At 43.2% G+C, this 24,519-nt stretch overlaps 2 protein-coding genes across 2 annotated transcripts; both read right to left on the bottom strand.

The window, feature by feature from the left end:
• Window positions 1–14,191: 14,191 nt before the first annotated feature.
• On the bottom strand, window positions 14,192–18,584 carry LOC310844592 (prospero homeobox protein 2-like). The gene is made up of 3 exons (XM_083738788.1): window positions 18,168–18,584; window positions 16,310–16,504; window positions 14,192–15,507 (listed from the first exon to the last, which is right to left on the bottom strand). The coding sequence occupies exons 1-3, from the start codon at window positions 18,228–18,230 to the stop codon at window positions 15,322–15,324; spliced, it is 444 nt and encodes a 147-aa protein (XP_083594914.1). The 5' UTR covers window positions 18,231–18,584; the 3' UTR covers window positions 14,192–15,321.
• Window positions 18,585–20,126: 1,542 nt separating this feature from the next.
• Window positions 20,127–23,470, bottom strand: LOC310852066 (prospero homeobox protein 2-like; the record flags this gene model as incomplete). Its single annotated transcript, XM_083754821.1, has 2 exons — window positions 22,897–23,470; window positions 20,127–21,772 (listed from the first exon to the last, which is right to left on the bottom strand). Exon 2 carries the CDS (start codon window positions 21,618–21,620, stop codon window positions 20,127–20,129), a length of 1,494 nt encoding a protein of 497 aa, XP_083610947.1. The 5' UTR covers window positions 21,621–21,772; window positions 22,897–23,470.
• Window positions 23,471–24,519: the final 1,049 nt, after the last annotated feature.

Below are 24,519 nucleotides of genomic sequence, written 5' to 3'. Positions count from 1 at the left end.
CAGAAAAAATGATGAAATAAATGAAACCATGCCAGTCTTGAAAATGGATTAAAAGTGCATTGACAGGATGAAATAATATGAGGGAAATAATCTACAAAAGCTTGTTGCAATAAAACGATCTTCACTGTCTATCTAAAAGCAGAAGAGGGATGAGGCAGCTGTCCCTTGCGAGGCAGTTCAGATCTTGGGCACCACTTCTGAAAAGGCTGTCTTGACCCATGTACTTGGACCCATGTACTTGGGTCATTGATGACTATTTGAATAGTAGCAAAAAAATAATAAACTAATGAATTATAAAAGTAATTTCTGGAGGCTTTCATTCCACATGTTTGACATCCTCAAAGTGATAATTATTCAGCTTCTGAATAATCTGTCACAGCTTTGTAGAATTGTAATTGAAAAACAGGGTAGGTATTAAATAATGTGTGCAATATTCTTTGTGTAAATGGCACATTGGTTGCCCTCACTAAGAGCAATTCGCATCATTTTACTATCAGCTTAGTATTAAAAGTTAGTGGACTCCTTGATCTTTGAGCTTGGAATGAGGTGTTTATGAGAAACGCTGAATACTTCCCATATCTGTCTGGCTTCCTAAAATGAGTAGTGTGGGGAAATGTTGTCAGTACTATAATTCACTGGTATACTACTGAGTAGGAGGGTCGAATGCTTTGATCAATGACTTGGTACATACCACTTGAGTACCATTATTGTTGTTGTTACGGTCCCATCCGGCTGCCCTGCTTGTTAACGTAGCAGTTTCATTCTGCACCCCCTGGAGCCCCCGGACCGTCAAGTACCAGTGCCGACCATTTCTCATGGGAATTCCACTCCTGGCCCTTGTGCATGTCGGCAGAGTGTCTATAAACATGTTCCGCCCTCATTCCGCCTTCTTTTGGGTTCAAAAGAACCTGCGTGTCAACGATCGCGCGTCAGTTGAACACACCTAAAATGGCCGCCACCTATACTCCAAGGAGGTTACTAGAGCATGGACAACAAAGGGCAGACTATCCCAGCCCAGGAACGGCTAAAGCCAGCAAACCAGCCTAAGTTGGGCTTCAGCAGTCCTAGCCACAGAAGCCAATTGAAACTTCAGTGACAAGTTGGGAGCTAGGAGCACTCTCAGGCTGATCTTTCAGGGGGAGTGCAACATCTCCCAGAAAAAGGGTATACACCTAATTCTGATTCATGGAAAACACCCAAGTGTTTCCATCTTTTCAGGATTCAGCCTCAGTTTATTGTTTCGCATCCAGTCCATCACTGCTCCAGACACCTGTCCAGTGTTTTCACAGCCTCTCCGCATTCTGACAAATGGTTTTTGCAATACAGAGATGGATAAACCAGTATCCTTGCACACAAAAATCCAACCTTTTCTCCACATATCACTTGACCAAAGTGTCTTTCACATTCAATTTGCTTTAATCTGGCAGAAAAGTTGATTTTATTTCAGTTTTTAAGCATGAGCGCTCCTATTGATTTGCACTAACACAATCCCAACACCCTTCTCTCTCACGTTACTTTTTCTGGTTTCTTCTTTTTTCTCTCTACTATATTTTCATTAGTTTGGGGGTTGTAGTTTTATAATTGTGGGAGTTGTGGGCCGCCAGAGTGTATGTGATAGGGTAATATACATTGACTGCTGTGTAAATTTACAACTTTACAAATCTCTTTACATTTACTTACCTGGGGCTGGAGAAGGCACACTGCAACGTCTTCCCCTTACATTTTCTCACTTGTCATGCTGGTTCCACCCTTCACCTTCATCCCAACTACTTTTAAGTGTGTATATTCTATATTCGGTTACAGTATGCTTCACTCTTGATTGTGCTGCCTCCTGCAGCATAGGGCCTTATTCCAAAATTGGGTGTGACCATCATCCAGCTACACAAATGCTACCTCCATCGGGACAGTGTGGGCGGTACTCAAATTATTGTGCTAGCACAATGGGATTTCTTTCCCTCCCTCTGTGCATGCCTTGCCCTGCCCTGTCCACAAATCTCCACAAGTGTTACGGAACCTCCAGAACAGATTTAGGAGGTGCACAGAGGGACAGGAGGAACTCCCACTATGCAAGGAGGAATCCTTTAACTGATGGGATGTTCACCTTAGTTCTCTGTTGAATACAATGCTGTATCACTTATTTCCAGACTCTGTGACCAAAAGCAGGAGAAGACAAGGGTGATCCTCATGCTGAGGATGAGGATGATTTCGCCATACATTGACTTCACTGTGTATGATACTTTGATGCATATTGATAGTATCCATGGGAGTCCATGATCAAATGCATCTATAATAACCATGGCAGCTTGCATTCTTTGGGAACTGCTCTTTCAAAAATAGACAATATTATGTTTACAAATCTCATATAACGGAATGAGCAGTCATTAGGATTGCCTTAGGCTGAATTGTGACATTTGATAGCTGCAGTAGTGAACTCTGCCGATGTTGTCTTTTGATTCTTTCAATAAACAAGTGCTCCATTATAGTAGAATGGTTCTTCATTAAATCTAATGGGCAGATGGTTACACCTGTTATATAGCATAGGAGATATATTAATTTCAATTAAAATAAAATATTTAATAGTTCAGATAAATCCTACTGCTGTGTTATGAATGGAGCTACAAAATAAATACTTTATATTGTTTAATGGAAAAAACCCATTTTGTCTGTTTCTTGACCTGCATCATGACTGGCAGGGTGCTGTTCTGACAGTGGGGACCATATGCAAATAAGGTAAGTATATAGGTGTAGTTATGAAGCAGAAGGATGTACAGAACATGGTGTACAGAACATGATGGAGATGTAAACATATTTTTCCATGACATCCTTTTCCAAGTTGAAGTTTAACATTAACTTAAAATCAGTTTCTACAGCATAAGAAATAGAAGTTGAACAGGAGACACAGTAGAGCAGTTCTAGCAAAGTAGCAGGTACTCTCAGTTACCCAGGGTTGTGTGTAGTCTGTACTAAAGAATATTGTGTGTAAAATATTGTGTGTAATTTTTAAAAAATTACTTCTTTATATTGTACATAAACCCTTTGTGGGATAAGCTGATGAATAAAGACAGAAACAATTATGATGATGGCTTCTTATGCATAATATTGCTTTTTTTAACCAGTCCATGAAGAGGATGAGAAATTTTGAGCCCAACAACAACCTCTGAAAATCTTATTTAGCTTCTGGCTTTTGGGATTTCATCCCGAAAACCAGAGATTTGCTTTTTTGAAAAATAACCTGAGACACTCAACCAGATTCTGTATCCACCACCACATTCTGCTCCTAACTGCATTCCTGTGAAATCATGGCATACACAAAGCCTGTACATGTGCCATAGTCCGTGTACCTCATACATACATGGTTTAAGATAACAGAAATTATCCTCTAAATTCCTTCCTTTAAGAAGCATAATGTGAGAACTAATGGCCTCATTCAATAGCATAATTTAGTGTTAATTGAACAAGCTTTGGATTCATCAGCAAAATAATCCTTCAGCACTATTGTGATAGATAAAAAGAGAATTGAAAACATACAAACTACAGTTTAGCTTTATGTCTGAACCCAAATAAACTGTGGTTATGGTTTAAGGAAACAAGCCATGGTTCATGAAGTGGGCTTGTTTCCGTAAACCATACTTAAAATTAACCACAGTTTTAGGTTTGGACAAAACATTCATTTGTTTGTTTGTTTAGCATTTTCTGTTTCACCAAGAAAAATGCATGAGTGGTGAACAATAATATCACATCCATAAAACAAAGATGCATCACAAATCAGTAGGTCAAATTAATACACCAACATAACTAGATTTCAGAGAAAGACTGAATGAACTGGTGAGTTTTAAGCAGGCACCTAAATGTCAATACTTTAGATGCCTTCCTAATGTTCATTGGAAGGACATTTCTAATTCCATGTGCTACCACACTTAAATGAACATAAGATGAACCTTGGAATCATGGCAGTACTAAGAGTGTCTTTCATAGAATTGTAGCGTTCGAAGAGACCACGAGGGGCATCAAGTTCAACCCCTGTAATGCAGGAATCTTTTGCCCAACATGGAGCACGAACCCACAACCCTGAAATTAAGAGTCTTGTGCTCTACCAATTGAGCTATCCCCAGGTTTGAAGTGACCAGGGAGGAGTATACAAGGTAAGGCACTCCTGAACAATAAATTGCCGTTAATTGAAAACAACAGCAAAAGCTTCTCATAACCATATGAGCCTGGGACTTGGGCATGTAATATTAAAATGTAGTTTGTCATTTGAACATAATGAAATCTTAAACTCGTCATTTTTTCCAGAAATCTATTGCTTCTAGATTGCTGAATTTTGGAGGCTGGGGAGTTGGCTGAAAGAGTTTATATACATGCATATATGTCTGTCCAGGATCACGGCATCAGGTGATGGCTTGCATGTGGGAAAGAGCCATGACAGCGCAAGTCCTAGGCAGAAATTTACATCACTACATCAGTTCACATGGTGTTCCTCAGTATAGGCAGTTCCTATACTCAACTTAGTATTTGCATTGTATCTGTGTGCTTAAATCTGCCCTAAAACCCAGTGATGCTTCTTTGCACAAGTCTTGACTTCTTGTTTTGCCCAGTTTTTATTGATCCACTTTACATTTTCTCTCTGAATTGAATACACTCGACTAAACTGGAATGACTTGCTATTCTACTTTTACCTAACAGCAAAGTGAAATCTCAAGTAATTTACTCCTTACTATGTCCATTGTAATGTTTCTTCTATTGCATTATATTGGACACAATACAGTGTAATCTCAGGAAATTGTATGTATCTCCAGAAGGATATTCCAGCTCATTGGTGCAGTTTTCTCCCTCTTACTCAATTATTTATCCTTTATTCTAATACTTCGGTATACTCTGAGAGGCTGTCAAATACTGTGAATTCACTAATATGACATTTTCCAGGACTGTTTGTTTCGTTTGTTGTGCGATTCTTCTCTAGTCCCAGGAAGAAGAAGAAATACTGCTCCTAGATGCTGGCTAAAATTTAAAATCAGGAAATGCTTAGCAAAATATTCATATGTGAATATTTTCTGCAATGCATGCATTCACACATTCTCCTGATCTTCCCAGTCAGTGGCAGAATTAAGATATCTAAAGTATCTTAAATGTAAGCCATGGGGAAAGTCTATATTCTAATAGGAACTGGATTCTAATAAGAATTGTTTTGCTCATTAAATGCTTAAGGAACTAAACTGAACCCTTTACCTTGACACTATATGCATGTGTGCTTCACCTTTGTATCCCACCGTTCCTCAGAGGAGTACAGGGATTATTCCATTTATCTTCAGAACCACCCTGTGCAAGAGATTAAAAACTGTGTGTGGTCCTGAGGTTCTCCAATGACCTTTGCAACTGAAGAGGGGCTGAAACCCTGGTTCAGTCCAATACGCTATTCTCTACTTCCCACTGTCTAGAAGACAGTGGTTTCAGTGGAAATTCAGAAGGTGACTTGCCCACATTGAACCATGCTGTAGCCACTTAGAAGTCAACAGGCACACCAAAGGTAAGAGGCCTTTTCCTCTCCCACATCATTGGTTACTCTAGACCCTTGGTTCATTTTTGCATCAGTAAATTTTTCTTTTTAACTAGTCCTGCTAGCCTTACCTGGCAAAAAAAGTAGGACAAAGCAGCAGTTGTTTTATCCACAATGGTGTCTTATTTCTGTGACTCCCAAAGTATTTCTGCACTACTGTTATGGAACTTGACAAATCAAGGAAGGAAAGAAGGGGAAATAGTGTGGCTTTGCTGTGTGGTGATGCAAGATAAGGCCGCCTTTGGGGGCTGCTATGTGTGGAACTCTCCCCCTCCCTCAGGTGAGAAGGCAGACCTATCACCGTTGATAGATTTTAGAACATTTCTCTTCACAGAGGCATTAGGAAGTTGTTGAGCGGGTACAGCTTTTTTTCATGGTGCTACTGGACTGTTTCTATGGGTTTAGTGCCATTTTAATTACATTTTAAATTTATTGCGTTATTGTGCATCATCTGCCCTGGGATCATCTTACAGGATGGTGAGTAGTTTATAAATGTAAGTAATAAATAAACTTGAGAAACAAAAAAACTTGGAAAAATCAAGTGAAACAGGGGCTCTTGTGCCACCTAATTGTAGGGTGCTGGCAAGATAATACTAAAGAACAACTACTTTTGAGTCGTTTGTAACTGTTGCACACGCCCAAAACAGCACTTTGCATTGCTTTGTTTTGTTTCATACAATAAAGTGAAAATGTGTGTTTCCTTGAAAGCCACTCTCTAAAATTGCAGATTAATTATTCCTGTTAAAGCAGGATTTTTTGCTACAGTGTTGCCCTGTACTTGCTAAGCTTAATTTATAGGAACATTTGCTGATTACGTATGCATTTTATGAGAATAAAGAATTTTTAAAGCAGTTTTGTGGTTTGTTCTGTATACTCCAGCGTGTGTGTTTCGGATCTGTTTTCTTGAATGAGTTGTAATGCCCAACACAGGGAGACAGAAAATGACTTGTAGGAATCAAATCTGATTCATAAATGAGCCATTGAAGTATGGTAATAATGTCACGCCTTAATGTGGGTAAAAAGAAACATGTGATTTCTTCCCATGCCGGCCTTGCCAGGATGTTAGGTAGCTCTGCTTGACTTTCTGCATGGCCAGTGGCAAGGCCTCCAAGACCTTGAGACTTCCACAGCCACCACCCCTGCTTCACACACTCCTTGGGTGTTCTTGCTTGGCTGGTATGTGTCATTTAACTCGAATATTGCCACTTGCTTCCCAGGATGGAGAAGCGTGAGACTGTGCAGAAACTAGCCCCTCCTATACAAAGGTAAAATTTACATTTGTTGCTTTGCCCAGTTTTGCCTCTAGCCCTGCCCATCACTGACATGTGGCTTCTGGAAGATTGCCCCCAAGGGAATGAGGCCCTCAGGATGAAAAATGTTCCTCAACCTGTGTTCGATAGTTGAATGTCAATAGCATATAAAATACATACACCCATGGGCATAGGCAGAGTGGGGCAGCTGCCCCCCATCAATAAAATTTAATAAAAATACATAGCAAACTGAGGTTCTTCCCCCACCTCCAACAAAAGGCCTGCCCCACACCTAACAAAAATCCTGGCTATGCCCATGCATACACCTACAACAGGAGCAGTGCTGGAACGGTTGTAAAAGTTAGTTTACTTAGTATGGAGGTAGCAATACACCTGCAGCCCTTTATTTAAAACATTTTTGCACCACCTTTCATCATATCAGATTTCGGGGTTTTTTTACAATACAGCACAAAACAAATGACACAGAAATATGAAAAAGGGAGTTAGTGCCACAAAACGTGCTGGATTAAATGGGGGGGGGGGGGAGTAGCAATGGTAACTGTCTTGCCACCACTGCCACTCAATGTCCTACCAATTTGTTTTGATTCTGAAGAAAACTGAAACAATGCCACTGTAATATTAAACAGGAAACTACTTCTGTTCCACCACAGAGATAAATATTGGTTCCAGCCTTAAGGTCTAGTTACAGTGATATTGGGACACGGGTGGCGCTGTGGGTTAAACCACAGAGCCTAGGGCTTGCCGATCAGAAGTTTGGTGGTTCGAATCCCCGCGATGGGGTGAGCTCCTGCTGCTCGGTCCCAGGTCCTGCCGACCTAGCAGTTCGAAAGCATGAAGTGCAAACTGATAAATAGGTATCGCTCCAGTGGGAAGATAAACGGTGTTTCCATGTGCTGCTCTGGTTCGCCAGAAGCGGCTTAGTCATGCTGGCCACATGACCCGGAAGCTGTACGCTGGCTCCCTCGGCCAATAAAGCGAGATGAGCGCCGCAACCCTGGAGTTGTCCGCGACTGGACCTAATGGTCAGGGGCACCTTTACCCTTTACCTTTACACATTGATTTTACAAACAACAATAACAAGCAGTGCCAATCTGTCTCTGGAAGAGAGAATTTAGAACATCGGTAACTGGTCTTATATCAGATCTAACAGTAGGTTTGCAGGTACTGTGGCAGAATGTTTTCACAACACCTACCTGTTCCTTTAAAAAAAACACTATATGGAGTGAACCTGGGACTTTCTGCATGCAAAGCATCTACTACCACTGACAAATCCATCCCCACAGAAAGGATAATGGAGGTATGGTAAAACACCCCCCAACTGCCTTTTCCCTGCTCCAATGCTTCCTCCTTTTGTTGTTGGCATCCAAATGAATATAAAGGGGATCTTAAAAGGAGGGTTAGGGCAGACCCAGAAAAAGTGAGGCCTGAGCAATACTGAATTCAAATCACAGATGGCTGTGGGTAAAGTTTAGCACACAATGGTTACACAAGGAACCCAATTGTGTACACATACTTTTAAAGCACATTTTATCCAGCAGAGAATTCTTGGTTTTGGTGTTTTTTTTAAGTTTGACAATAGGTAAGTTTGACAATAGGTAAGTTCCCAGAATCCTTTGAGGGGAAAACACACTTTAAATGTGTATAGTGAATACTCAACCCCTGTGACTCCATCTTCCCCCTTTGAAGGAAAAAGTCATTTTGAAATGCCAACTAGGCTGGCAGCAGACTCTTCTCGACTCCATCCACTGGGCTCAGAGTGGGAAAAGGAAGCCACATAAGACAGCCTGCTGCCATTGCAGGTTTCAGAGGCTTCCTACCCAGGGTGCTGCTGTCATTAAACCAACCAGGCAGTTGCCTAGGCCGGGTGCAGACCTCAAGGGGACTCAGGACTGGCCTTTGAGGGGCGCAGTTTTATACAATTAGTTGTGAACTAAAACATTTTCTATTGCATTTGAGAAAGACAATAATAGACTCTTCCAATTTAAAATAAAATGAGCAGTTTCAAGTTTTGTGTTTTTAATTTTTTTTGCAAGACAATCGCTTTTTAACAACAACAACAACAACAACAGAATATTAAAAACACGATAAAAGATAAAACATTTTAAAAATCCCTAAACAGGGCTGCTTTATAAAACCGAAGTTAGCAATTTCTATTTCGGGGTGCAAGTAATTAGACTTGCCAAGGGCGCAAAATAGTCTGACGCCAGCACTGTTCCCACCGAAGATTCACTCACTCATGCCCCCCCGCACCCGGCCATCCTGCTCTTTCCTTTTAGCACCGCCTACTACACCCTGCCCACCCGCCACCGCTTGCTTTCCCGAACCTCGAACCCTGGGCAGCAGGCGGCGGCGAAGAGAGGCGGAGTTTGCGAGCTGTATGCAGATAGGCGCCGCCGCGGAGCATTGTGGGGAGGTGCGAACCGGGGTGCGAGGCCGGCATGGAGAGGTCGGCGCTCGTCAGGCTGGGCCGATAGATGATGCCCGACTGCGGGCGAGCGAAAGGAAGCGAGGACAGAACTCTCGTGCGGGCCTTGGTATGCTCGCTGTGCTTTGAAGGAGTGCGGGAGGAAGGCGGGCCGGGTCCGGTCTGAAGAGAAAGCATACTTACCTGGCAGGGGAGACACCTTGATCATGAAGGAGGTTTTCCCAGGGTGAGGCTCATCCATTGCACTGCGGGTGTGCTGACCCCTGCGATTTCCCCAAATGCGGGAAACTCGACTGCATAATTTGTGGTAGTGGGGGACTGCGTTCGCGCTTTCCCCTGATATCTGGTGTACAAAAGCAGATTTAGAGTGTGTTGCTCAATAAAATACTTGGGCTTACTAAGATTTTGACTTCTGTTTTGCTCAATGTTTTCAGTTGCCTTTTTGTCATAGTTTGGAGAGCTTTCAGAAAATCGCCTGCGAATAACGAGCTCACGGTCTGCTCCTGGGCTTCCCACAAGAGAGGCTTGTCTGCTGTAAGAGTGTTGTCCCTAGTGGGCCTTGGGTCTCATCCCGAAGGGCTTTTTATCTTACATTCTAATATTAACGTGTATTTTCCGCAGGTCTCCGTAGGAAGTTGTCTTGGCCTTCATATATATGAATGCATAATATATAAAAAATATCTACATGATGCCTTGGGAACAACTTGCACCTTAATATCAGCAAGACAAAGGAGATGGTGTTGGACTTTCGGAGAAAGAGAGGAGAACTAGCCCCCTGTACATTGGGGAGGGCTGTGTGGAGTGAGTCTCTTCCTTTAAATTCCTATGAGTTTATCTCAGTGAAGACCTTACTTGGAAAATAAATACAACCCAGGTGGTTAAGAAACCCCAACAGAGACTCCATCTCCTCAGAATATTGCGGAACGATGTCAATCAACATTTGATGATCTCCTTCTAGGTAAAGGTAAAGGTACCCCTAGAGGCCGGGAGCCAGCGCTGTCCACAGACACTTCCAGGTCACGTGGCCAGCGTGACGAAGCTGCTCTGGTGAGCCAGCGCAGCACACGGAAACGCCATTTACCTTCCCGCTATAAAGCGGTACCTATTTATCTACTTGCACAAGGGTGCTTTTGAACTGCTAGGTGGGCAGAAACTGGGACCGAACGGCGGGAGCTCACCCCGCCGCAGGGATTCGAACCGCCGACCATACGATCGGCAAGTCCTAGGCACTGAGGTTTTACCCACAGCGCCACCCACATCTCCTTCTACCCGTCCACAGTAGAAAGTGTCCTTCCATACTGCATCAGGGTGTGGTACGCTGGTTTGACACCAACTGATAGGAAGTGCCTACAGAGGGTGGTGAATACAGCACAAGATATTATGGGCTGTCCCGTGAATCCGCTGGATGAAATAGCAGAAGAACGTTGCCTCAGGTGAGGAAAATTCTCAGGGATGATTCACACCCTGGCCGGCACTTTCTTGATCTCTTGCCCTCTGGCAGAAGATACAGAAGCATGATTAGTCATACCAACAGGGTAAAGAACAGCTTCTATCCGTGGGCTGTTAGGCTGCTGAATGAAAAATAACAACTGGGCAACTGACTTTCAGGTTTGGTGGGTGTGCGTCAGTAAACGAGGGGAATTAAGACTAAGAGAGCTGAGTGGGGGGTGCTGGTGTAATCTCACTGTATATAAGTTGTACACGTGACAATAAAATATTTCAAATATGTGCTTCTCCGGAGACAACGGCTTTCCAGCAGCGCCATCCTACGGCGTTCATGGAACGAGCAAGAGTGCAGAGGAACTACTGTAGACGTTCAGTATTGTTCAGCTAATAGAGGTTTCTTTTCCATGTTGCTGTCACTTTCAGATTATTTATTCTTAGTGGGTTTTCACCGTTTTCCCACGACCCGGGGGTTTCTTTTTAATCCTGAGGCAACCGGTCATGTGCCTGTGGATTGTCTTCTCTGCAACTCTTCTGCCTGTTTTGTCCAGTAGCTTCTCCTCGTGAGAGTGGCTCTGATTGCTTTCTCTGTGGTATTTTGTTAACTATAATAAATTTTAGGTTTTTAAAGTTTGTCATGAGCAAAACTTAGTAACTGAGGGGAGGGCATGGGAGGAGCAGAGGAAAAGAGGCCGGAAAAATGGGATGGGAATGTGAGCAAATACTGAAATCTATTTCTCCCGCCCTGTCTCCTGGGCTGTGGAGCCAAAGCATCGCCCTTGCAAGCCGGGTGCTCGGCAGCGCGAGGACGACAAGGCGAACTAACGAACGCTGCCTTAAACCAACTTCTCTTCTTCCTCTATCGGCGCCCTGAACAGAGAGGCGGCCGCTGGGACTGAGAGTCAGCAGCTCCGCCCCCTCTTTGGCCGGAACGCGGTTTGGCGGGGAAGAGCGCGAGGAGGCGGAGCGACTCCCGAATGCAGATGAGGCGCCGCCGCGGAGCATTGTGGGGAGGCGAGAACCGGGGCGCGAGGCGAGCATGGAGAGATCGGGGCTCCGTCAGACTTCTCGGTAGATGATGCCCGACTGCGGGAGAGCGAAAGGAAGCGAGGACAGAACTCTCGTGCGGGCCTTGGTATACTCGCTGTGCTTTGAAGGGGTGCGGAAGGACGGCGGGCTGGGTCCGGTCTGAAGAGAAAGCATACTTACCTGGCAGGGGAGACACCTTGATCATGAAGGAGGTTTTCCCAGGGTGAGGCTCATCCATTGCACTGCGGGTGTGCTGACCCCTGCGATTTCCCCAAATGCGGGAAACTCGACTGCATAATTTGTGGTAGTGGGGGACTGCGTTCGCGCTTTCCCCTGACAACTCATGTCCAAAAAAGAGGAAAAAGTTCATTGTCATGGGCTTTCTGTAAACCGCGGGATTATTCCAGGTGTTTTCACTACCTTTGACTAGTTCTAATTATTTTATTACTTTTGCATGGTAATATAATTTTTTTATCCGTTTTAGCGCTGTGCGTTTTTTCAATATATTGGCCAAAATCGGTTTTGCGGGAAAATGATTCTAGCCTTGCAATACACAGCATTCTAACACTCCTCATGGGAGAGAGTAAGGCAGCCAATTGTAATACACATCCTCACGCCTGATCCCCAATTTCAGACATCGTGATATATCGGAATATTTTAATGTTTAACTGCTGTTATATCACGACTTGAAAATCAGGTATCACTCAGCCCTAGTCTGTTTTTTAGTATACCTAAAATCCTTTGTTTATTAGGGGGGACTGGACTTAATGGTCAGGGGTCCCTTTACCTTTACTTTAATCCACATGGTGTTTAAAAAAAATTTGCAGAGGAAACTACCATAGAGTGTAAATTCTTTGCAGAGGTAACTACCATAGAGTTATCAAAATTTTCAAAAGTAGGTCCGTGGCTTGGCTTTTGAAATACAGGGAGTCCTCATTAATTAGCAATTGGGAACACTGCTTTAAGGCTTTTGACAAAATCCCCGGTGATATTATTGTGGGAGAAGCTAGTAAAATGTGGACTGGACTGGACAGATAACTGTTAGATGGCGTTGTATCCGATTGATCAAAACCCAAAGAGAGTGCTTATTAACTGCTCCGTATCAACTTAAGTTACAAGTCAAAAGAGCCCATGACAGCTCTCCGTGGTGCACTAACATACAAATATTTTTCCACTTACTGTACACACTTCCAGCGTTGAAGTAAAAACTAGTAGAAAACAACCCAACCTTAACCTAACAGCAAGCGTTTTCTCTTCTGTTTTTTGCACATGAATTGTCAGGGGAAAGCGCGAACGCAGTCCCCCACTACCACAAATTATGCAGTCGAGTTTCCCGCATTTGGGGAAATCGCAGGGGTCAGCACACCCGCAGTGCAATGGATGAGCCTCACCCTGGGAAAACCTCCTTCATGATCAAGGTGTCTCCCCTGCCAGGTAAGTATGCTTTCTCTTCAGACCGGACCCGGCCCGCCTTCCTCCCGCACCCCTTCAAAGCACAGCGAGCATACCAAGGCCCGCACGAGAGTTCTGTCCTCGCTTCCTTTCGCTCGCCCGCAGTCGGGCATCATCTATCGGCCCAGCCTGACGGAGCCCCGATCTCTCCATGCTCGCCTCGCGCCCCGGTTCTCGCCTCCCCACAATGCTCCGCGGCGGCGCCTATCTGCATACAGCTCGCAAATTCCGCCTCTCTTCGCCGCCGCCTGCTGCCCAGAGTTCGAAGAGGGCTCCGTAGCGCCGCGCCCGCCGCTCATAGCCAAGGAAAGTTCGAGGGAAACAAGCGGTGCTAAAAGTGGAAGGCGGGTGTTGCGCTGTTTCCCTCCACCTGTGCTTACGTTGTGTGTTTGTAAATAAACTCAAATATTAACAAAATGCCCTAAGCCTCCAGTGGTCTCTTTTTCCAAAGGAAACCAATCCTGGGTTATGTGCTGTCCCTCTCAATCGCCTTCTACACAGAGAAGTGGGAAGGAAGTAACAATATGTTGTCTATGCAGAGGGAACAGAGTAGCCATTTTTGCCTTACTGTATAAATTTCCCTCAAAAAGTAGCAGAAAACTTCCCTTTTTACTTTACACGTTTGTAAAGTCTTTCAGACATAGCTAACCAACTGGAGGAAACAGTGAATACAGCTTCGTTGAGCACATCTCAGTCTGTTTCCACTTCACCGAGTTATGCATATATCTGGGGCTAAAGGGAAATAAATTGCTAAAAGTGTCTATATTGATAGCTTTATTATTTATATGCGACCCATTTTACTGGATTGACTCAGCCTCTCTGGACGGAAGCCAGAATAATATATAAACACATGTCTGGCTAGAACATGGGAGAAAGAAGAACTCCAGTGGGCCACAATGTGTTGGCTAAACTTTGCCAACTGTTTTAATGATAGAAGGACCTATCACTAGAATGTGGAATGCTGAAGCATCAGATTTAATAACTGAGTGCAAGGTTAGTGCCTTTCGTGCCTTTTATTTTTTTGTATTCCTTTTTATTTGTCCCTAAATTCACAACATCTCAGACAACCTCTTGCTTCTTCATAATAACATCCTGCTCATCCTGTTTATTTTATGATAAACTGGGCACCAAATCTATACAATTTAGGAATGTCAGCAAAACCTAATGGATCGAACTGGATAATTCTAATGGGCTTAATGTATGCTTACTTCAACTTCCAGAGAAACTGAGGAAGAGTGCTCAAAATTATTCCGTCTGACAACACCAAGGGGCACATTAGAAATACACAGACGAGACTAATAACAAGCTACATTAGAATATAATAAAAGCAGTGCTAAGTTACTTAAGGGTTGCAGTCCTATCTATACTTAATTAGAGCAAAGCTCCATTGAATACAATGGAACTTACATCTGAGTAAACATGCATAAGGCTGTGGGCTGCCCACAGGCAAAATTGAAATTCTTGTGAAGATTTACAAGGGCTTTTACGAAAGTTTATTTACAGGGACACAGTTTTGGGTTTGGAGCTTCAGCAAAATGGGAGATTGAGACTAGTCAAATAGCAAACATTGTGGAAAGTTTAGCTTTTTGTGTAGAGGGCTTGGCAAGGTTTACATCAAGGGGAACTACCTAACCTGTGACATCCAGACATTGCTTGGCTACAGCTCCCAGCATCTCTTCTTACTGACCATGCTGGCTGGAGCCAGCGGACGTTGGGTCCCTTGGCAGAACAATTGTGTATAAATATGATAAATAAAAACCTGGAGGGCTCCAGGTTAGCGAACCCTGGATCAAATTGTAGGTCACCCTTCATCAGCCTAGCGTGGTCCATATGTTTCCATCAGCCCCAGCGAACACAGACATAATGAGAGTAACACAGTATGTAGAACTGACAATGGACATAGTGGCCATTTAGGAATACCAGCAGATGGAAAGGAGGAGGTTCCCTACTCCATAATAGTGCCTTTTGTATACTTTACTCCATAAAGTAATCAGCCAATTGATGGTACTATGCACTCTTTACAAAGTCCAATCTCAATCATTACACTGGTATGTAGTGGAGATTTGATGTTGACATTGGCCAGCCGCTTCCTCAAGCGATAGCTTTGTTTTATAGTCACATGTACCAGTTGCCATGATAACTGTGCATTAACCTTGGTTCAGCTCTTTGGGGCAAGTGGAGGATTTAAATGCATCTGGTATTCCACTATCTAGTTTGGAAATTATTTTGTAAATCGGCTTTTTCCAGGATGGGTCTGAGTCCTTCCCTGCCCTGACAGCACTAAAGAACTCCTGAAGGGTCAGACTAGCAACATCCAGGAAACCATCAGGAACCTACAGACAGAGAAGAAGAAAGTTAGGACTATGAAGCAGCCACTGGTCAATTTGACATCTGCATAGGGTGGACTGATATTCATCAAAGTGAATGTCCTGCAAAAAAAGTTTGTTTGCTTGCTTGCTTGATTATATTAAAACACTAATTGAGGAGAGGGGAATAAAGAACATTGTTGTGCACTAGTTTGAAAAAAAAACCATGTTAATCTGTGTGTACAGACAGATGTACACACTGCCGCTTTAGATGACACGATTGTACGAAGAAGAAGAAGAGTTTGGATTTGATATCCCGCCTTTCACTCCTTTTAAGGAGTCTCAAAGCGGCTAACATTCTCCTTTCCCTTCCTCCCCCACAACAAACACTCTGTGAGTGTTTGTTTCTGTGTTTCCTGCTTGGCAGGGGGTTGGACTCGATGGCCCTTGTGGTCTCTTCCAACTCTATGATTCTAGGTGAGTGGGGCTGAGAGACTTCAAAGAAGTGTGACTGGCCCAAGGTCACCCAGCAGCTGCATGTGGAGGAGCGGAAACGCGAACCCGGTTCCCCAGATTACGAGACTACCGCTCTTAACCACTACACCACAAAGGCGTGTACAACTGGCACCTGCAATGTACAAAAGCATATTGTGAAAAACAACAACCCCAGTGTGCTCCAAAGACTACATTTCTGCACAGCCTAAAGTGTTCTGTTTCACTGTTTAGGTCCTTATGTTGCAGGGAGTTATCTAGTTCCGGTAAAAAGGGCATTTTCTCAGAAAAATGCCACAACAGGCAAAATAAAACTATGTAGCAAGTGTAACCTCACCTCAAAATCATTCCCTTTGTTGTAGTGCACATTGAGGATCCGGAAGAGCTCACAGTCCCTGGTCACAATGAGGTCACTGGGATCTGTGACGTCCTCCAAGACAGCTTGCCTGGCAAACTTCTCCATCTGGATGTAATAAAATTCACGGAAGTTGCTAAACCACTTGATGAGCTGGGAGGTGATGCAGCGGGTGAACTATGGAGAGGGCATGTAACATGGTATTATTGGATATGTACATCCTAACAAGCACCTCCCACCTGTGTGGATGGGAAATATTGAGACACATTTTGGAGGCATAACATTGAAAACACCCATGGGTGAAGGAGCATGAGCAGAAGCAGTGAGTCACGGGCATATGACTCCCCTAATGCAGACAGGTTCCCCCTTGCCCCTTTATTTTGGAGCAGAAGTCACTTTAAATGAAAAGCGCAATGGGAAGAAACTCCCAGATAGATTGTGTGGCTGATGTGATCCTCTAGATTTTGCTACGCTACATCTCCCATCATCCCTGTCATGCTGGCTGAGGTTGGAGTTCAACAATACCTGGAGAGGCCCATGTTAACCTGAACTAAAAGAATAATTGCAGGGAAAAACACGTCCTTTGCTAATCAATACATAGGTAAAGATAAAGGGACCCCTGACCATTAGGTCCAGTCGTGACCGACCCTGGGGTTGCGGCGCTCATCTCGCTTTATTGCCAAGGGAGCTGGTGTACAGCTTCTGGGTCATGTGGCCAGCATGACTAAGCCGCTTCTGGCAAACCAGAGCAGCGCACAGAAATGCTGTTTACCTTCCCATGGGAAGATAAATAGACCTATTTATCTACTTACACTTTTGATGGGCTTTTGAACTGCTAGGTTGGCAGAAGCAGGGACCGAGCAATGGGAGCTCACCCCGTCGTGGGGATTCGAATCGCCGACCTTCTGATCAGCAAGTCCTGGGCTCTGTGGTTTAACCCACAGTGCCACCCGTGTCCCTTCAATACATACTTTCAAGCAAACATATTAGTAGGTCTTGCCCAGAAAGATAAGCACTGCCAGATTTTTACTGGGAATATATGCATTTATATCAAACACCAGGTCAAACCTCTGTTTTAATTCCTCCTTCAACTTCTTGTGGAAAAAAATGCCTCTATAAGTCTATAGCACCAATGGGCCATCCATTCCTCCCCTCCCCCCCATCCATTGTGAATAAGCATAATAATGTTGCTGCTCTGTAAACTGTCACTAGGGATCATCAACGCTTCACCACTGATCTCCAAAGAGACCTTGCGCTTCACTCATGAGAAAAGTCAGGGAAATTCTGAACTGTTTTGTGGTATGCTCTGATTCCAACCTGACACCCACAACCTGACGGAGGATGTACTGATCCAATCCAATGTATTATTTTAATTATTTACATTCCACCTTTCTCCATCAAAGTTGAACCTAATATAGCTCACCAATAAACAAAGAAACCCCAGAATGAAACATTTTATCCAAATGAGAGTCTGGGGACTAGGCAGACAGGCAGGAATGGTACAGTCTAAAATTATTATTTATTTTGTAATTATTATATTTCTATACAGCCCTTCATCCATAGATCTCAGGCTGCTTCACAACATAAAAATACAATATAAAAACAAATACATAATAATAAAACAACAAACAAACAAACAACAACAACCCCTCACCCACCCCTCAATTACAATTATTTTGTACACACCAGTATGCATATTTGCTAGCTGGTACTTCTTTCTTGCAATACCTTTCTTCCTCTTTCAGTTTCTTGGAACAATGCATAACCTGGTATGTAATAAATTAACATCTGCACATATTTTTACATTAACTTTGGAATACAAGAAGCCAAATACTTTTACCTGGACATCTAGGAAGTAGGTTTTCAGCAGAGAGGATGTGGGATAGCGAGAGAAGAAGAACATCAGCTTAGCCTTTTTCAGATGGCCAGGGGTCAAAGCTTCCTGGATGTAAATCGAAGTCAAGGAAAAAGTTGCTTGCTGTTCCCAGTCCCCCTAGCTAACATTAGTTGGGGCTGTGTAACACTCTACCTTGCGGAACAATTGCTGAACAATGTTTAAGGGCTGCCAACTCCTGATGCAGAGTTATTGCTGGCAAATGCTGTTTCTTGTTGTCATTATATAGCAGTGATTCCATGTCTATCAATTGTAGCGTGCAGGAATCAACCTGTCACAGCAAGAGGCAGGGGAGGAAGCTGAGCAGTCAAGTTATTGAGTGCAGGTTCTATCGTCCCTGTTAGTTTTCTCAATGATCAAAGCTATTACAATGCAGGATCTCACCCTAGGTCAGGAATTATTCATCAGGAGTAGGATCTGACCTAGTGTGAGATCCTGCATTGTACCAGTCACTTGTTCAACTTGCATTTATTTTTCTGGAAATCTCTCTTGTTCCATAGGCACATGTAGTGCAGTTAAGCTTCCCAGATCCAGATCCTAAAAGAAACAATCCTAAAAGGAAGGCAGAATTTGTTTAGGTGTGTCTTTACTTGAAATGGTGAGGGAAGCTTCACCTGAGATAATTTTTCCTTCTGCACAGCTCTTAAAGGTGTGATAGCTCTCTAAATGTTTGGGCATGATGAGAGCCCTAAACACAATGTTGAATCTTGAATAGTTCAGATGCTGAGGTCAGGCTTTTATGGGCTAATCTGACAGAGAATGTTTAAGAGAGACAGTGTCTTTACTAAGGAGAACTAGGCAGAGCTAGATGAGCTGCAAAGCCTGTTTTTTAGCCTAGTGTTACATTGCTGTTGCTAAGAGATTAAAAAACCAAGTTGAAATATATGGTACTTACATATAAAGTAAGGACATTAACAAACCAAGATACAATTAAGTTAATAAAACCTCTTTATGGGCCTTTGCAGCAGAAAAGGGAAATCTAACAAGTATTTTTGCTATTATTTTGCTCGCGTCAGCCAATAACTAGGTCCTTCCTGGGTATTTTAGCAGGGTGGGAGTAAATAATCTATTTTGGTCACCTCTATACAAGTTACATACAAAAACCCTCATGTGTTAATGTTTCTGTTGCTCCATTCCTGCAAGGGCAGAGCCATTTGATGAATGAGATAAACTTTTACTTACTTCTTATTAAGTTCTATAAATTTATTCAGAACACAAAGTAGCGGAGTTGTCCTGCTTCTTCATGTAATGAGGGAAACCTGTAAGATTCTGGTTACAGAATGTCAAAAGACGTTATTTCCTGCTGAAATATGCTAGCTCATTGTGATGTGAAATGCTACAGTCCAAGTGTATGAAAAACAAAAATCTCATTGGGGTCATTTGGTTAGAAACTGTTTTTGGAGGATGTATTTTGGAGTGGGGTGATGAGTGCATAACCCGTTTTCCCCTGCTGCAATGCCCCTGATGCTGCTTTCTCTCCTGAAATAAAATACTTTTGACTGGATGTCTGAATCTCAGTAAGGGTGGTGCCAGTATTAGTGGGGGGGGGGGGGACAAAAAAATGCATTACAGTGGTACCTCGGGGTAAGTACTTAATTCGTTTCAGAGGTCCGTACTTAACCTGAAACTGTTCTTAACCTGAAGCACCATTTTAGCTAATGGGGCCTCCTGCTGCTGCTGTGCCACTGCAGCACGATTTCTGTTCTCAACCTGAAGCAAAGTTCTTAACCTGAAGCACTATTTATGGGTTAGCGGAGTCTGTAACCTGAAGCGTATGTAAGCTGAAGCGTATGTAACCTGAGGTACCACTGTATAGTTAGAAGTAATATGCACTGGAAGGCTGGTGAATTTTCCTGAGGATAAAAAAAACAACAACCCAATGGAAACTGAAAAAATAGTTAGAAACTAGGAGAAGCTGCAATGAACAGATTTGCCTACTACTAACAGATGCTGATGATATAGGAAGGATATATGTGTTGAAGGAAAGTACATTCCATCCATCATAGCTTGCATTTCAGCCAACTCTGCATTTGAAGCTGGAAGAGAGGCCAAACTTTCAATTTCAGCAGATTTATAGGGTGTTGGACATCGTTGGTGTCTCATGACAGATGACTTCAGTTTGATTGGTCGCCATGGCCTATCTAAGCATTCTGGAGAAGGGACCATTTTTGGAGACGGGCTGCCCCAAGGGCTATTCTGACCGCATAGCAGCATTTGGCTAAAAATACTGTTTCCTTGAACTTCAGAGGTCATGACCAAGGGATAATTCATGGGTGGTACTTGGCAGGGTTTTCTCTCCATTTTTGAGCGGATGGGATAAGAAGGGAAAGCTGGAGGTTTTTCTGTGGCTACTGACAGGGTGCTTTTATGGGAAGAAATCTTAGGAAGCCATTTGCTGGATGCACTTGCTGCAGCACCTGTAAATTCTCTCCCAGTAGAGGACGCTGTTACTGTGGGACTACTTGGCAGATGGGGCTGAGGGTCTGGGGATTCAGGCAATACTTGCTTCAAAACAGAGTCCACAGCCTGTGTCACCACCTGTATTAACTCACGTTTCAATATCTCTGAAAGAGCTCTGTCTTGTGAAGTCACACTATGCAAATCTGCTGTTCTAGTTCCTTTCTCTGACCATTCAGATCCTCTCGTCTTGGGAATGCTTCTACAAAAACGATCTCTGCGATGGCCACTTGAAACACCTTGACTATCCAAGCTTTGTCCAAACTTCTCCTTCAGTAAACCCAAAGTCTTCTCCATACTTCCTTGGCTTGGACTGCAATCATTCAGCTTATTAGGCTGAACAAACCTTTCTTGTAGTTGCTTCAGCTGCTGCTGCAAAATGTGGAGCTGTTTTTTCAGCTGGAGGCATTCTTCCACTTGAATACCATTTTGGCCAGCTCTTGCCAGAGAAATATCGTGTAGACTTTGCTGCTGAGGAACTCTCTGCTTTCTCTTGTTCTCTCTATAGCTCCCCTTTACTTTCTCTAAATGGTTTTGATCTCCTTCCACTTGGATACTAGGCACTATAGGGTTTGGTGTCAGGCTCATTCCGCGGATAATATTTTCCACCCTGGCCCTCTTAGCTTGCAGGTGTTCATTATGGAACTGACTAGAGTTAATCAAGCCACAGTCAGGACTCGGGGAGGAGGCTTCCCTAGAACATGTGCCGTTCCCAGCACTTTGGAACAGCAGTTCAGTTTTCTGTGAGGAAGGGAGAAGAAAGCTAGGATCTAGCTCACCGTTAGGTTCTGGCTGGCTGAGGAGATGTGATATTATGGATGCATAGTAAGAAGCGGGAGAAAAGAAACAGTCTCTTTCAACACAAGTGTCTCCTTTCTGTCCACCAGCATGTCCAGAAGTAGGTCTGTAATCATAATGATCAGCAATAGGATTCCCATTCATATCTATTTCTCCTTTGAGATGCAGGGTTAGTATCCAACAAAATAGTAGGAGTTATTTGGGTTAAGGAGCTTGTAATACAGGCACAACGTATGAATGCGACACAATAGGTGATGACTTTTCTTTTTAAAAAAACACCTTTGAAGGCCAGAAATCTGGAGCAGTGAAAGAAAGGAAGAGAATATATACTATCTAGTATTTTATAAAAATCACAAGCCTTCCATATGTACGGAAATGATTCTTTCCTTTATTCATCTTGTATCTCTGTTCAAATACTACAGTCTGTCTAGAGAAAACAAACAATAGAGCTGGAAGAGTTGGAAAATTCTACACCCAGCCCAAAGTAGTATATCATATATTCTAAGAAGCATCCCCCAAGAGATCCTACAACATTCCCATTAGCCTATGGCACTGCTAAACTGTTCTTATAATGAGTAAGAATTTCTGAACATTTAACTGAAATCTACCCTCCTATCTAATCACGGCATTCTTTCTGGCACTCTTTTGCACCTTCTGTGCCTATTTTGGCTGCAGTGAATATGCCAACGTTGATTGAATTTCAGGAGTCAGATGTACACCAGGGTAGGTCCTTTATGGATTGAACCCCCACATTTGTGCCAATGCAAGCATGCTCACCAGTCGTGATCATGTTATATCTAAAGTTACTATCTGCATCCTTATAGTCTCCTCCAGAAATCTCTAAAGAAAGAATGTAAAAACACAGCTACAGTACTGTGAGAAACTATTTCCATCAGCTGCCAAAGGTACTTTACCAAACAGCCAAACCTCTCACTACACACTGAAGACATTGAACAGTAAGACATTATCTCAAGATACTGAAATAATCTGATGCCCTTTCCAAAACAACCTTTCTCAAAAAGTTTTCTCAAGAGGAATCCTGACAAATTCATAATTACTCAGTCCTGAATTCAGACCCAAATTTCTCTGAGACACGCACAAAATGTCTGGGTACTTCATCAAACTTTCTTAAAATTCCTGCAAATAGTCAGAGTATTGACACTTCTTAAATCCTTCTCAGCAATCAGACGCTACCCAAATAATCAAAGTTGCTTTTTCATACCCTCAAACTGCAATTGGAAATATTTTTAAAGGAGATTCTAAAAGAAAAAAGCATGATAAAAAGGTATTGTCAGAGATATTTTAAAAACAAGTTGCTTCTACAGTCTTTCTAACTAAAATCTGCAAAGTTAAACCTTATGGGGAGGGAGAATCCCACAACATCTCTCCACACGGAGATTGTGTAGCATTGACCACTTACCTTGACTGGCAAAGGTATATGGAATGCTACTCTGTACTTTTACAGCATCTGCAGACCCGTTTACTGAGAAAGAGGGCACTGAATCACTGGTGCTGTCATTAAAGATCCCTCTAACTGCAGCACCAGTCACAGGGCTGTGAAGAAGGCCAACAGCAGCCAACCAGCTTGAGGAAGCCTATGAATATGTAAAACAGAAATGCAACCATCAGGTGCAGTTCACATGTGGGATTTAACATTTACACTGTGGTTGCTCCCAGACAACCTGTTTCTTCAGTATTCATTTTGATTTGTTTGCAGGGAGATTAGATGGCAGCTATTTATTGAGCATTATTTCTTATTTGTTTGTGTGGAGGTTAGTTATCCTACACTTTATTGTGAAAAGCCAAATTTAGGGGACATGGGTTTGTTGTGGAAGAGCTCCAATAGCACAACCTACATTTGATGGTATGTGAATGAATTCCACCTCAAAGTGTCATTTGAACAATAATTGCTCTTTCAAACAAAAAATGGAAGTTACTCTCAAGTATTGTCAGCCAAATGAGGACTTGACTGACCAATTGATCAGTGCTGAGTCTCAGTAATTTCTGAAACCACCTTCTTAGCTTTAAATATAATAGAAAGATATAAAAAGATTTTTAAAAATCCTTAATTCACAGCAAGGTGGCAGATGAGGCAGAGGATTCACTTCATTGAGTCTCAAACAGCTTTGCTGCCCTCTACCAATGGAGTTCCCTTTTCTGCCCACCAAATGTATGGGTGGGTGTGGAAAATCCCGAAAGGTTTTTGTTTGCCCCCCACTTTCTGCCCTAGGTAGCATGGGTGAGTGATGGAGCTGCGGATACAGCGGTGCCTACACTGCTCTTCTTCAAACCTCACCACTTCCCAACAGGGGTTTGTATTGCTCTACCTTGCAGGGCCCCCCCACTGCTGGCCTGCCATTAGGCAGAAGTGGGGCAACCACTTCAGGTGGCAAGTGTGGGGCGGCAGCACCCGGACATTCCGCCTGAGCTTCCAGAAATGTGGATGCCACAAAGCCTGTCCTGAGCTCCCTGAACAAGCCTCCTGTCTCAGGTGAAATGAAAGGTTCTGTACTGTCCTCAGTGCCATTCCTGTAAAGTTCTGCGTGTGAAGCAAGGCACCAACCTGTCCTTCACCTCAGGCTGTGAAACGTATTAAGCTAACCTTGGCAGAAAGACTATCCTGTCTCGCTTATGAGCTCTCAGGCATTGGGCTGCCCACCGTTGGAAACAGGAGGCTGGACTAGATGAATCCTGGATCTTACCTCCAGCAAAATAACTGTTGCGTTTACAGCGTGCTTGTGCATTAAATCATGCTGCAAAGAAAGAGCAATGACTTAGATCCAAAAATAAGGAAGGTCGTGGCGGGAAAGTTGCCTCCCTTTCCTTCCTTTTTGCAGCCGCCTACGCAAACCGCGAAGCAGATAGGCGTGCGGGGCATAGCTGTCAACTTTTCCCTTTTCTTGCGAGGAATCCTATTCGGAATAAGGGAATTTCCCTTGAAAAAAGGAAAACGTTGACAGCTATGGTCCAGTGTGGTTAACTTAGGGAAGTTCTCAGAAGGAAAGTTTCCTGTCCAGTTCTGGCCCCTGCAGCCGCACTTCCC

The sequence above is a fragment of the Podarcis gaigeae genome (genome assembly GCF_964106915.1).
Source record: "Podarcis gaigeae genome assembly, chromosome: 1".
NCBI classification, from domain to species: domain Eukaryota; kingdom Metazoa; phylum Chordata; class Lepidosauria; order Squamata; family Lacertidae; genus Podarcis; species Podarcis gaigeae.
Note: the sequence above shows the minus strand (reverse complement) of the source record. Positions and strands in the feature narration are given on the sequence as shown.